Genomic DNA, 14,490 nt, shown 5'->3' with positions numbered 1-14,490 from the left:
TGTGAAGTAAAGGGGCTGTTCCAAGGCTCTAAGAATCAAACACACCTCTATGAACAGAAAGCTGGCAATATCTAGCAAAAAATTGAATTTGGTCGTTTCCCTACTGGGAATATGGCTTAAGGAAGTCCAGGTCTTCCTTACTATCCAAACTCTTGCTTTTTGAACTCAGAAACCAAATAGATTTTATAGCAACAGGCACTTGTAATCCAAAAGAAAGAAAGTACTTTAAATACTAGGTGATTATTTTTTTAATAGTGAAAAATCAGCAACAATCCAAGTATTCAGCAAGAAAGAAGTACTCTTTACAGTGTATACAGAGTGAGTCTCCTAAAACACAATCTGAACACATCCCTCCCCTGCTTTAAGTCCTTCCGTAGTTCCCTATTATCTCTAGGTCAAACTTGGGTTTGAATCCCAATCCTGCTACCCGTTAGCTAAACCTAGACAAGTTAATCACTCACTCTAGACTTGAATTTCTCATCTGTAAGTAGTGTCACATACATACAGAGGTTCAAAATGGCTAATAATGATAATAGCAATGTCTGTGACTTTTCACTACCACACACTAGAACTTCCAGTGTTACCCCTTTGTAACTATTACCATTTAAAAAAATTAATAGTGTATACTCTGTATCAGACCTCGTACCAGTTCCTTTACTTACATCTCCTCATTGAGTCTTCAGAGCCATTCAGTGTGGTCGTTATTATTCCCAGGTTCACAAAGAGTGTATGACTTCGTGTCTTGACTTATTCTGTAAAATTCAGGAAAATAGAATACATATAAATATATATTTTAAACTTAACCTGGGTTCAGGAATATCTGGAAATCACCTTAAATTGTATGCAGAAGTATGTAAGTGGATTACTTATATACTTCTTTCGTTGTTGTTTTTTCCAGATTCTGGGGGTTTATTGACCCATAAAGAGTTCAGAATAACTGAATCCGATTTTTGGATTTAATCTCTAAGGCCCCTTCCATGCTAACATTCCACAATTCTAATAGATCTAATAGATCTCCAAGATCTCTCCTTCCATCTCTATATTCTATGATTCCAACAGAGAGAGAAAAAAATGTCCTCTCAGGAAAGGTAATGAACTCTTGTGGTACTTGGAATCACAGAATGTCTCCAGTCCATTTCTTCCATGATTTCAAGTACCATAAGAATTCATTCCCTGTCTAAGAGGACAAGAATTCAATTTTTCACCATGGAATTCTAGTCTCTTTATGATTTAACTTCCAACTGACCTTCCAACTTCAGCTCTCATCCCTTCCCCACGCCCCACCCACTCCCCTGTCCAGCTTGCGGTTGGCCAGCTCATCCATTTCTTCAATAGAATCTGGAAATCCAGATTGCAAGTGAAATCTCTCAATTTTTACATGGCAGTAGCTAAAAAACATTAAAGACCCATTGCGATGACTTTCAAGGTTTCCAGACTCTGGAAGAGAGCACATCCTATGGGGGAAGCAAATTTTATATCAGGGCCACTGGTATATTGATGGCTGTTAAACAGGTCTACTCATTCCACACAGAACTCAAAGGGACTGCAGGAGCCATACAAAACTTTTCATATGGGACCCCTGTCTGTCTCTGGGCCTTAATTTCCCTGTCCAACAGAATATATCACTTACTGAAGAGCTGTCAGAGGTACCTGCTTGTACCTGCATCATCTCACTGAATTCTCATAATTTCTCTGAGGTAAATTCTGTTACATCCACATTTTACAGATAAGAAAACTAGCTCAGAGATAGCAAACAATTTACCTAATGAAGACGATAGCAAACATTCTTTCCAAGGGCTTTACTGATCTAATTCTCTCAACAACTCTGGTCTAAGGCAAATAATCCCTGCCATGGGGAGTTTACCAACACGCTAGCACAGGGCTATTCCATAGAAAAATATTAACCGTATATGTAATTTAAAACTTTCTAGTAGCCACATTTAAAAACTAAAATAACACGTGAGATTAATTTTAATAATATATTTTATTTGACCCAAAATATGCAAAACATCATTCAAAATGTAATCAATAAAAAAAATTATTGAGCTATTTTGCATTACTTTTTCGTACTAAATCTCGTGTGTATTTTAGATTATGGCACATCTCAATCCCAAATATCTACCTTTTAAGGGTTCAGTAAGCACATGTGGCTAGTGGCCACCAAAAGGAGCAACGCATTTAGTGTATTTACTAATCCTGACGTTAAACGCCAAACCCACGAGCCGCCTGTCCCTTGTTTTCAGAGGACACGCAAGAAATAATAATGGCAAAGAGTTCGTGAGCATTTTCTTTCTGTAATAAGAAGGGCAAGTTTCACTGCTTGTTGAGGATTTTACACACAGGTTATATTTTGTCTTATTCTCAATAAGGCGGGAATGCCCTCTCCTTTTGACGGCGCAAGAAAAGTTTCTCGAGTGCCCACTCTCAAGTGCCCGACTGCCGCTCCGCTGTACCACGCCCGCCACCTGCCGGGCGCCAGCCCCCACCAGCCTGCGGCTCACCAACATCCTAACGTGGATCAAGCAGGTGCGCGCGCAAGGTTACATACGCATCGGTCACCTACCTGCAAGCTGAAGCGATCACTGCGGGTAAGAACCACTTTGGGTTCTGGCTCCTCCTCCTCCTCCGACTCCCACTCTGACTCCGACTCCGGCTCGAACTCGTGCACCGTGACGCCACCATCCCAAAGATATCTCACGCTTACATTAAACCGGGACAGCGTGCTCGCAGTCTCCTCCTCACGCGACTTGAGAACGCGAGGGGGCGCCACTTCCTCGAGCTGGGACTCGGCTTCCGGGCGTTCGTGCGCCGACCTCATCATAGAGCTGCCTGCGAAGACTTCCGCTTCCGTCGGCTCCAGGCGCTTTGCTGGTGCAGGTGAGCTGTGTGCTCTCTCGGTCCGCCCCTCATCCGCCTCTGTTCGGGTGGCGCGCGCTCTGCCATTTAGCTGGAAACGTATCCCTCCTCACCCCGCCCCTACGCAGACGCAGTGCTGAGGCCGCAGGACAAAGAGTGACGCCCAGAGCCGGAGTCATGGTGGCGACCGAGCCGGTATTAGCGGCTCCTAGGAGCCCGGCGCCGCCACAGGACAAAGAAGAAGCTGGACCGAGCTCAGACCGGGAGCGTAACTCTGCGGGCTCTTCATCGACTCCTGAGGCTCCACCGCCTGTCCCCGAACCCTCCAGCCAAAACGCCGCGGTCCCTAAAGCGGTCTCTCCACCTCCCGCGGCGGCCTCCGCGGCCCTGGAGCTCGCTCTCGGGCCTTCATCCGTGGGCCCCGCCCCAGGCTCTGGCGGCTCCCGGCCCGGCCCAGAGACGTTCCGCCAGCGTTTCCGACAGTTCCGCTACCAGGACGCGGCGGGCCCACGGGAGGCGTTCCGGCAGCTGCGGGAGCTCTCCCGCCAGTGGCTGCGACCCGACATCCGTACCAAGGAGCAGATCGTGGAGATGCTGGTGCAAGAGCAGCTGCTTGCCATCCTGCCGGAGGCGGCGCGGGCCCGACGGCTTCGCCGCCGCACGGATGTGCGCATCACCGGCTGAGCGGCGAAGCTGCGGGTGGCCTGGTCCGGGCGCTCCCTGGACTGGAGCGATGATCGGGGCCGGGGACCTGAGCCTGGCTCCCCACTCCGCATTAATGAATAATGAGTTTTGGCACATCCTGTAGTCTGGTGTGTCCCTTTCATTCGTTCTTTACTGGGTTTATTTTTCCAAGCGTATTTCCAACCTCTTTTCTGGCTAGTTGCGAAACCAACTTGGGCCCATGAGAATAAAACCTTCGTTTTCTAATCACTTGGCCTTCGTTGGCTTTCATTGGATCATTATGTGTTGATTAGGCCTGGGTCTTCAATACATCTGGGAAATCTGTTTTCCTCGCGCGCTCCCAAAGACCCCACTTGGGTGTCCTTTATTAGGAGTCTGTGTGATGAGGGTTCTATATTTGCCCCTCTCTCACTAGAACTTGAGCTTGTTTTTGTACCTCAAAGAAAAATTGGTACGTCTTGCCTTTTAGGTGGTTGTAGGATCGTGCAGGGAAATAGCTGGCTCCATACCAACGCTGCCACCAACTTATTCCATGCGCCGGCCCTTTGGGCACAGGCTTCCCCAAAGGCCCAAACTTCAGAGCTATTTTAATAAGGTTCCGGGAAAGTCCTTAAAGATAGGCTAGTTCTTGTTTGTGAGCTCTGGTTTAAACCTCCAGACTCGCCTTCCTTACCAAATCTTAGGCCTCTAGAAGTACTTAAGCAGAGCTGGTGTGAACTAATGGATTTTTTATATTGCTGGAGCTACACGTTTTTATTTCTCCAACTGCCTACATTTTTTTTTTTTTAATAAGCATAATTGTTTAGAAAGAAGAAGGAATTTGGCAATAGGGAAGCACTGCCATAAAATCTAGAACCTACTCTGTTCTTTCAGTCTTCCGCCGTAGGCAGTTTGGATTAGTCTCAGAAGGGTCCTATCTGTAGTGGGTGCCATCTTAATAATAATAAGGAAAGCCAAACCGGCCTTCCCCAGCACTGCTTTCAATAGTCAATATAATAAGCCTGCAGCTGACACTACAAAGCGTGAGCCAGACTGGGTTAGAGGCTAGTGTGGGGCATTTTACTTTTGCATATTAAAGACAGACAAATGAATTCAAAAGTATTTTGCATACTTTCTTGGGATTTAGGATCTTGAGCTTGCATCCATCTGCCTCCTTGCAGAAGATAAATATTTAGAATGTAAAAATGTTTAGACTTCTTTAAAAGATGTTTATAGAAAAGCAATGCACATTAATAGAGAACTTAATAGCATAACATTAGCAACAAAAACCTGTTTTATTTTTTCCAAATACATATACAGAAGTTTGCATGTTTTGCAAATATTGCTTCAAAGCAACATTTCTATATACAGCGCCTTCTGTTCTAATAGCGCGTAAACATAGATATGTATCCACAGTGCAATGTTGGCTCATCAAGGGTCCACCTTGCATATACTCATGACTTAAGCAAAATGATTAGTCAAACCAGAACTGTTTTTGTCAAGGCAATTTTTTTTTAAGGTGAATAGTTTTTCTCAAAAGAAAACTTAGGTAGTGTACGTGCTTCTAAATGGTAACAGTAACATTTGCAAATAACAATTTCCAGTGCTCCAACTTGGGGTTAATTCAACTTGACCCAGCAATGAGGATGGAGCCCCTCAACATGGCTTTAAATTAGGGAAGCACACTGAGGTTATCAGAAATTGGAGTTATCCCTGCTTCCCTAAGGACAAAAGTCACAATGAGTGAAAGGAGATTATTTCTTTACAAAACAAACAATAAACCCAATAATGGGCAAAATTAGAGTAATTCACTTTCTGCTTCCATCTTTGAAAAAGACATGAGATCGACTACCTTAAAGCTACAGCTTCCCCGGATGTGACGCTCAAACTTATTTTTAGGGGAAAAAATCAGTAATGAGTCGTCATACCTTAAAGCTGTGGCAACAAAAAAACCATTCTGTTTCTTCCCTTTTCAGACATCACACAATTCTTATAATGAGGCTGTCTGATAAATTATGCAAAACAGATGCCATGCATACTCCTTGAGTGTTTCTTCCCAGACCAGAAACACTGTTAGCAATGGGAAAGAGCCTCTTGTAGAAGAATTGTGTCAGCTTTTCCATAGATGTCATAGCTACGTGTATTCCTTCTGATGGATACGCTACAGCAGGTAAACTTGTCCTAAATTCGTTTTATAATCACATGGTGAACAAAGCACTAGACAGCATTCCCTGAAATAGACCTTGGTACAGAGGCCTTCACGACCACAATGACCTATGCCTTAAAAACCTAACCATTCCACAGATTGCTGGAGATACTGTCATTGCTATTGAGATATTGGCTACTTCACGTTTACATAGTAAATATTTGCAGCATAAAACATTACAGATTCATAAACCCATAATTAACTTGTGAGTGTTAATGGACAACTGTGCTTTTTTGCCTTTAGTGATAAGAAAAGTAAATGGTGAACGGGTCACTCCTCAAAGCATGGAACATTTTCTTTAACTTTGCCTAGTAAAGAAAAACACCAATATAGCAATTACACGTGGAACCGTAACCTATGAGAGTAACAAATATTGTCTCTAAAGGTACAAACTGTACCTGGACCTTAAGCAGCATAATCACCTTGATCTCACAAAATAATACAAAGAGGAAATGTAAAGTGTTAAAGTATATTAAAACCATTCTGAAAATGCCACTACTGAACATACACCCTTCAGAGAAGGAGGAAAGCGGCACGTGTAGAATCTTAAGTTTGTTTACAATATAAAATAAGGTAATTCCCCAAACCACATTCTTTGTAACAAATCTTTACAGTGAAAGAGTTCAAAATTTGGGGAAATATTTTTTGGACATGAAATAGACCTGGGAAGCTATCAATATTAAGAAGTGGGTAGAAAACGACGTCCTTTGGATTCCAGACCTCACCCGCTTCAGGTTCGCATTCCTCCTAGATTCTTACTACAGTGAGATTCTAGTTCCTCCACAGGCTGTATGGGCTCTGCTACAAAAGACACAACCCGGCCAACTCTGGGATGAAAGCATACAAAACCTGTCCCAGTACCATGAAGTCATGCAAGAGATGTGAGAAAAGTGAAGAGTCCTAAAGAGAAGGCAGGGCAGCCAAGGCCTCTGCTCCTTACCAACCTTCACAGAATGGTGAAATCACGACATTCCCAAGAAGCTGGAAAAATGAAAATGACGCCTGCTACCTAAATCCATGCCAGGCAGAAACCAAAGGCTTGGCATGTGCCCCAACCTGACAGAAAAGTCAATTAAATAAGCTGCAAGTCGAATTTACAACTGTTTCCAACGAAACTTTTTGGCTCTCATTCCATTTATCATCGGTGGCACGATTTCAAGTGAAGTTTGTGCAAAAAGACTCACTCCATCCAACGATGTGCACAGAAGAAGGGAATCCCAAGAGTCTATTTGCTACCCTCTTGGTAGCTTCGAGATCAGAGTGCTCTGCCCTCCAGCAACCAAAACGGCCTCTTTGTCCAATGTCCATCACACCCCCTGCCCAGATCCCTGAAGTCAGTCGGTGTCACGTGCATTCAGCATGCTAGGTTTGTTTATTTAAATACGCGAAGTTCCTCCTGCATGCGCCCCAGGATTTTGCCCCCATTAGTTTTGGGTGCCCAGTTTCATGTTGAGCAGCAGAGCGCGATCTGCTGCACCTTGCCCAGGTCCGTCAGCAGCTGCTTGATGCAATGCTTGAGCTGCGGAAGCCTGGCCAGTGGCTCCGGGGGCTCCAGTTCCCCGGTGTAGTCTAGCCAGCTCTCCAACACTGTAGGAAGAAGAGAGACAACCCTGTGAGTTTCCAACACTTGATTTGTAAAACTGTCATCAAAAATTTCAGCACCATATCCCATCTGACCACCCAATGGGAGGCAGGAAGAAAGGCAACAATGACTCATCACCCTCTCTACAAAGTATTACTCCTAGGACAAAGCTCAAATGCTTTAGAGCAGCACAATCCAAAAGAACTTTCTGTGACAATGGAAATGGTCTGTCTGTATTGTCTAATACAGGAGCCACTAGCTGTATGTGGCTACCAAGCACTTAAAACAGTGGCTAGTGCAAATGAGGAACTGAATTTAAACTGTATTCAATTTTAATTGAACAGCCACACATAGCTAGTGACTACTGTATTAGTGCGGCTCTAGAGTCTAGAAAGGCTTTCTCAGTGTTACTGCCCAATCTTTATAAGGGTTTCCTATGCTAGAAATCAGAGAGCCTGGTATTTTAGGCTCCTGTTAAGAAAAATGAGAATCTAAAGGAACTCGAAAAGGTCTATTTTTTTCACCATAAATTCTGATTTGCTATCATTGGTAGCACAGAATATTCTGATTTTAGTTTCTCTTTAAATATTTGGTGTAAGATGTCCAGGTACTAACACATTTGATTATAATTGGTTCAATATCTAAAAAGCTGTCATGCTTCTGAGAGCAGGGATTTCTCTAGAGGATGTTTGTTCTTACCCAGGCCACTCCCTGAAGCTCTGGCATTTGAGGAGAGGCCATCCTGGAACTCTGCATCTCTGACAAAAGCCGGCCCCTCCAGGTAGGCCCTGTGCTTGCCCCAGCCTGCCTGTAGCTTTTTAAATCCACGCTCCAACCTATACTGAGCACCTTCTGGACCCTGGAGCCAGAGGTACGGAAAGAGGAAGACCCACCCCATGCCTGTTCCTCAAGCAGCTTGCAGTCTCACACACAATCCTCTCCCCTCCTCAGACCCAGGCCTCCACAATCTTTCCTACCTTTCTAAACCCTTTGTTTCCTGCAAGTTACTTCTCAGAGAAGCCTTCCCCAACTCTACACTCTGGTCCCTGTGTTATGGGTGCTGTGCTATCACATGTTCTCCTCCTTTAGAGCACTAACCATAGTTTGTAACCATACATAATGGGATGATTTAATTAATATCTGTCTCTACCATGAGATCAGCCTCCACGAAGGCAGAGGCCGAGTCTGCCTTGCTCACCATTATATCCCTAACACTCAGCTGTGCCTGGAACATAGCAGGCATTCAACCAAGGCAGTGAGAGAATGCAGGAATAGCCTGGCGGAATGCCCCGACTGCTCGGGCTCCACAGAGCTCACCATCCTCCCTCTATCAGATTTCTTGCTGGTATTTGAGGGTTCCAAGGAGGAGGAACCTTCCCTCCTCCTGATCCCAACAAGTATCTGAAAATAAGAAAAATAACACTGCCTTCTCAGACTTGAACTTGAAAACCAAGAGTAAAGAATCAATGTCATATGAGAGTGATTAGTGACCTGAGCAAGGAAAACTCCACAGTCACCAGTTCCAATACACTGATTAAGTCTTAAAAAAAAAAAAGAAAAAAAAAAAAAACCTAGAAAGAGACAGGGCACTGCTCAGCAAAAGGGCACAAGAATAAACAAAGAAAAGACCCAAAGTCAATGCCAGAAGAGCCCATCTGGGTGACTCTAAAGAAGACACAGTCAAGGCTGGCTGGGCTGCTTCCAACAGAGAGAGAGAATGTCAGCCAATCTATCCCTGGCGAGATGCTCCTACAATTGCTGAGAGGCCCCTCTCTTAAGGTCGCCATGACTACCACAGATGTGGTTCCAGAATGTCACCAAAGACATTTCCCAAAACTGTGGTGACCCAAGAGGCATGCATAGGGAGAAAGAGCGCCAGCGTGCAAACTAGAAGAGTCTGAGCGTGGTTCAGAGCACTGTTTGGAGTCTCTAAGCTGGAAACCTTTTCTAGTTTATAGGGCTGAAGACCAGACCCAGAACTGTGGGAACCAACAGCATCTCCTCTGGACCCCAGCATTCAGCAGGCCAGCCTTTTCTCCATGTCATATGCTGGACCCCTACCCTCAGTTTCTCTTTTAAGGAAGCTCAACAGCTTTTCAGCAGTAAAATGACAGCAAGCAAGGCAGAAGGTTTCATTTCAAATGTGCTCTATAAAGTAATATATTTTCTTAAAATAGTATTTTTAATGCTAAAAGATTCAGTATTTTCATGGTCATTAAATACCTTTTGTCTTTTAGTTTTATAATACTGTTCATACAACTACATAAATTATTAAATAATGGTTAATATTAAAACAATGACATTTTAAAATATGTATCAGTCGATATAACAGCTTACTAGGCTTTTTAAAAAACAATATTGTACCCAAATTCCTATATAAACTTTGCTTATCTTGATGGTATTTAGATGAACCGAAGAGTTCACTCTCTACTGTAGTAGAAGTAAAAGGGGATTCTAATGAATTAATTAAACACAATGCAAAAGTCTGTTTAACTAAAAACCTTTAAACTTTATAACTGATTTTTATGCTTGGTACCTCTCAAGGCCTGGAGTATGAGAACATGAACAGAGTATGTGGCCCCAAATCAGCAGGACACAGAAGGGGTCCTCTGGGAGGCCACAGAGGGGAAGCCCAGGTTTATGATCCTTGCCACACTGGGTGAGCCCAGGCCTGGGGCAGCTCAAGCAGGGCAGGAAGAGTAAGGCAGTGAATAAGCAGCTAGGCTCCGACTTCTCCCCTAAGGGCAGAAGGTTCCTTTGGCCACAACGAAATGTAAATCTTGTTTCCATGGTGCTAAGCCTCCTCTTAGGGACCCAGAGCCACTCCTACTGCCATTCTCTCAAAACCTACAATTTTCAGTCTGGCGTTTGATCCTTTTAGCAATCTAATACGGTTTTCACAGACAGTGGCATCAGTTACAATTCTAAGGAGACCAAGCAAACCTTTTAGAAGTAAAAGAGAAACACTCACGCTTCCAGAAATGCCCTCACAAGAGACCCTAGATTAGCCCTCTATTCCCACTGCCTCAGCCTCAGGTTTGCCTCAGGGGCAGGACACACGCATGAGGGCATGTAGGTCTGTCTCTCTTTCTCTTTCTGTCCTCCAACAGAGCAATCCCTTTTCCAGTACAAGCAGTCTTCATATCATCCACTCTGAGTCACCCCCTCTCCAGCAGAAAATTCTCTCCTCAAGGCTCTGCTTCAGTCCCAGCAGTTCCAGGAGGCCTCCCTGTTATTGCTTCCCTCACAGTTCTCCCCTGGCATGGCCAAGGCCATTCACAAGTCCTGGCCAAACCTTGTGACCCTAGTTTGTGTAGCAAATGGCATTTTTCTAAATTTGTTCATGTTCAGTATGTTATATCCTCAATAAAAGTAATTAACAGCTTGACTGCACTCAGAGTCCTCAAACAGAACATTTCTTAATCAGTCTCCATTTTAAGGATGAAAACAAATAATTAGGAAATAAGAGAATAATCAAGAAGGAATTTTGTCTTCAAAAACCAAACTGGCAACTTCCTGGGGATCAAAAGAAACTGAACATGAACTACATCATCACGCGTTCTGTCCTCCAAGCCCATCTGTTACCACTGATATCTGGGAGAAGTACCCAGGGGCTACGCAGATGACTCAGTCGAGTTCTTACATCCCTACTGATAAAGAGAAGAAGGCTTCATTTTAGATTTTATCAAAGGCTGAAATAAAAGGTGTTATTTTTTTTTTTTTTCAGATTAATCCTCGGATATCCTAAAAACTCAATTAAGAACTTGGTTAGTAAAGATTTGCTCAGCTTGCACACTGCCTGCAGAGATCAGCTGCTCTTCTGCACACTCTCCTTTGCAGAAGTGAGGCAGGACCCCTGACATTACGCAGACCTTAGAAGTGCCCGATAAATACTCCAAGTAAGGCCTGCCCATCTTCAGGGGAGAATGGAAGTGCGTGAGACGGAAAAGAAGAAAAGACAAGAATACGGCTGTCCCTGGAGAACCAGATTCGGGGGGTTCAGAAAGCATCTCATCCTGGTGGGCTCGCAGTGCCTGCCAACAGGCAGAGAGCCAGGGAGGGAGCCCTACCATCCAGCTCCTTCTCAATGGAGTCCATTCGATGCGTGACTTCATCCTGAAGCGATTCCACGTGGGTCAGCAGGTTAAACTGCCACTGGTGCTGGGAGCTCAGTAGCCCCTCTCCACCTCTGTCCAGCAGCTTCCGAGCAGGTGCTTCCTCTGGTAGGACTTTTTTGGAGACATAGTCCCTCACCTGGGGATGCAATAACATTTAAGTCACTTAATAGAAACAGCTCCCATCTCCTTCTCCAACCAGCCAGTGTTTGCAACTATCTGAAAAACCAGTTGCAATTTGTACATTCCAAATCTCTGCCTCGCTTTCCTCCATCTCTCCCATTTCCTCCGTCTCTCTTGTGCACTGGGCAGAAGCGTCCCTGCTATACCAACTGCAACCACCTGAGGGCAGCACAGACGTCTGGCTCAGAAGACCCCACAGCTGCTTTCCAGTAACTGGCCCGATGCCTGCGGCCTGAAATAGGCCACGGAATGGCTTCCAGAGCCCTGAGTCCAGAGTAGACCAGGGCAAGTACAGATAAACATTCGTATATGGAAGTCAGACAAATTAGTTTTAAGTTCTAGCTCTGTGTCTTGTTGACTATGTGAACCTCTCTGAGCCTGTTCCCTCATAGGAAAGATGGAAATAGTAAAATCTACTTTAAAGGTTTGTGATGATGAAATGGGGTAAGGTTTACAAAATACAGTTGCCAGCCTATAGCCAACCTGCCATCAATGAAAGAAATTTTTAACTCTGGCTGCCTTGTTTAGGCCCACTATTTTCTAAATTTTTATTATATGCCAGATGCTGCTAGGAAATATGCCTAGGAGGACAAACCTTTTCTGGGGTTTGTGATCTCAACCTTTCATTTGTTCATTTGAAATGAAATAGATTCTAGCTAATATTTTAGAACTTACTGTGTACAAAGCCATGTGCTGCGAGCTTTTCACAGATACACTGCACAATAACTAAAATGGCACTGTCATTTGGGTGAGGGGACATATCTGAGGAGGTAAAGTGACCCACTCAGAATCACGCAGTAAATGTCTGAGTTGAGACTTGAAATTGGGTCTCTCTGCAAAGACTGTCCTTACCAGCCTTGCCCAGTACTGTTTAGATACTGGCAAGGGCACAGGCTGAATGAGGTACGATGCCCACCCACCCTTGAGGGGCTTATAATCTAGAATGCTCTTAGCAATATACGGCATCGTATCTAATGATGGTGATACCAACCCACAGAATAAAGTCTGTGAAAGTAAGAACAAGGATAGAGAAGCTCTCAAAATCACACAGCCTGACACCTGAGAACATGGCTGAACAAGACCAGTGAATAGTTAAAAATGACAACTTTGGCAAGAGGTGACACAGCAGGCTCCAGAAGAGAATGACTTGAGAGACAGACAGAGAGAGACAGAGAGAGACAGAGAGAGACAGAGAGAGACAGAGACAGACAGAGACAGACAGAGACAGACAAACTGAGACTCTTGGGAAAACTTGAGAAAACTGGTAAATCTGCAAATATTTTGATAAAACAGACTATTCTTATGTCAGGTCTGGGAAGTTAAAAGTCAAAGTAAAGCTATCACAGAATTACATTGAAAAACTTATGCCTAACACAACACTTGACATCTTTTGTTCATGCTAAGAATTAACACCTAGGTGCAATTATAATGTAAGTTGCATTACAGGAAAACCTCATTTTCTTAACTTAGTTCCATTCATCAAGTCCCATGCAACCCTTTTCTCCTTGCTACTTCCCACCTGCCCACCCCTACCCCTACTGACTATGCCATTTCGTAGGTGCTTCCCAGAAGCAAGATCTTTAGTTTAAATGGGCTCTCCTGATTTTGCACCCATTTTAACAGACCACAAACACCCATGATAAGCAAATTTAAATACAGTTTTACAATAAATACAATTTTATAATAATCATCTTCCATAGAACATTTAACCCTAGGAGGAGGACTTACAAGCACTGAATTAAGAACAAGCACAAGTGAGCCACATACCTTTGGGGAGCTGGGTTTGGGGTCACTGTCGCCCCTGCTCCTGTCTTGGTCTAGAGGCCAGCCCAGGCGCGGGGAGAGGGAATCATCACCATTCTCGTGGAGGGAGTTGACTGCGTCATCAAGGGCAGAGCCCCGGGTCTCCACCACCAGCTTCTGCTCCACAGCAGGGTAATAGGTGCGGGGCTTCTGGTAGCAGTGCTCGCTGGTGATGTAGGACTCCTCCACAGATCGGGGCAGGGGCTTCTCCACCGCCCCATTCAAAGTTCTATAGCTTGGGGCTTCCTCCTTGCTCTTGGCCTCAGCAACATGGATGTGTTTGGAATGAGATTTCTCGTCCCCTGAGTGCTGTTTCCAAGGCTGACACCACAGCTGCAGATCAGGATGCTCCTTGCTCCTGTGGGGAGGGCAAACACAGAAAGGGCTCTGGAGTAACTGGAACCACTTCAGGGGCTTTCAGTTCCCAACACTCTCCCCATAGGGAGAAGAGCTCCCACCTGGGCCATGTGATCACAAATCACTCTTTGCCAAGTAAAGAGAGAATAAAAATTCAGAGTCTCTGAGACCAGCCCCAGGCAGGCTCCCACTGTGCACACCTGCAGTGAGTGGGACTTGACCTACAGTCAGAAGGCCTGACTGCATTTCAACTCAGCTACTACTGATTAGCAGTGCAATTGGGATGAGTCACTCAGCCAGCCTTGTTCTTGATTCCTCCTCTGTAAAACTGGGCTAACCATGTGTCTGCCATCGACCACTGAGTTTAATAAAGATTAAGTGAATTAATTTGAATAGAAGTACATTGTTGGCAGTAAAATATTCTTCAAATATGACTTACTAAAAATAACCATAATTTATTAATAAACAAGTCACGATAACCCTGGCATGCAATGATACTCAATTACAATAATGCAATGATGATCCAAAGAGGGGAGAAAAATAAAATCAAAAGTCATCTATCTATAGGCCATTAATAATAAAATTTTTAAAAATTCTTCTAAAATCTACTCTCACCAAAGAGAAAAGTTTACTAAAGAACAAGGATTCTGATCTTTTGAGCCATAAACTCTTCTGAGAATCTGTTCAAAGCACTGCCTAACATGTATATGCACATAAAACTGTAT

At 44.2% G+C, this 14,490-nt stretch overlaps 3 protein-coding genes across 13 annotated transcripts in view; 1 reads left to right on the top strand and 2 right to left on the bottom strand.

Annotated features, from left to right (window-relative positions):
- The window catches only part of CNBD2 (cyclic nucleotide binding domain containing 2), a 53,972-nt gene extending 51,168 nt beyond the window's left edge, over positions 1–2,804 (bottom strand). For 4 of the 11 annotated variants that reach the window (XM_011366550.2, XM_023534428.1, XM_023534427.1 and 1 more), the window contains exons 1-2: positions 2,502–2,649; positions 640–752 (exon numbers count right to left, since the gene is read on the bottom strand). The gene's annotated coding sequence lies outside the window, so the exon portion shown is untranslated. Of the gene's footprint in view, positions 1–639; positions 753–2,501 lie in introns of all 11 variants that reach the window. The other 7 variants (XM_011366557.2, XM_011366551.2, XM_011366554.2 and 4 more) reach the window with 6 other exon arrangements.
- On the top strand, positions 2,750–3,789 carry LOC105296466 (SCAN domain-containing protein 1). Its single transcript, XM_023534430.1, has 2 exons — positions 2,750–2,877; positions 2,985–3,789. Exon 2 carries the CDS (start codon positions 3,034–3,036, stop codon positions 3,538–3,540), a length of 507 nt encoding a protein of 168 aa, XP_023390198.1. The 5' UTR covers positions 2,750–2,877; positions 2,985–3,033; the 3' UTR covers positions 3,541–3,789.
- A 996-nt stretch (positions 3,790–4,785) lies between these two features.
- Positions 4,786–13,822, bottom strand: LOC105296507 (PHD finger protein 20-like; the record flags this gene model as incomplete). Its single annotated transcript, XM_011366621.2, has 3 exons — positions 4,786–7,312; positions 11,378–11,561; positions 13,373–13,822. Coding segments are annotated over 3 exons (777 nt in total), but the record flags the coding sequence as incomplete, so codon positions are not given.
- Positions 13,823–14,490: the final 668 nt, after the last annotated feature.

The sequence above is a fragment of the Pteropus vampyrus genome, unplaced genomic scaffold (genome assembly GCF_000151845.1).
Source record: "Pteropus vampyrus isolate Shadow unplaced genomic scaffold, Pvam_2.0 Scaffold125, whole genome shotgun sequence".
NCBI classification, from domain to species: domain Eukaryota; kingdom Metazoa; phylum Chordata; class Mammalia; order Chiroptera; family Pteropodidae; genus Pteropus; species Pteropus vampyrus.
The sequence above is the reverse complement of the archived record's forward strand: the minus strand, read 5'-3'. Positions and strand labels throughout refer to the sequence as shown.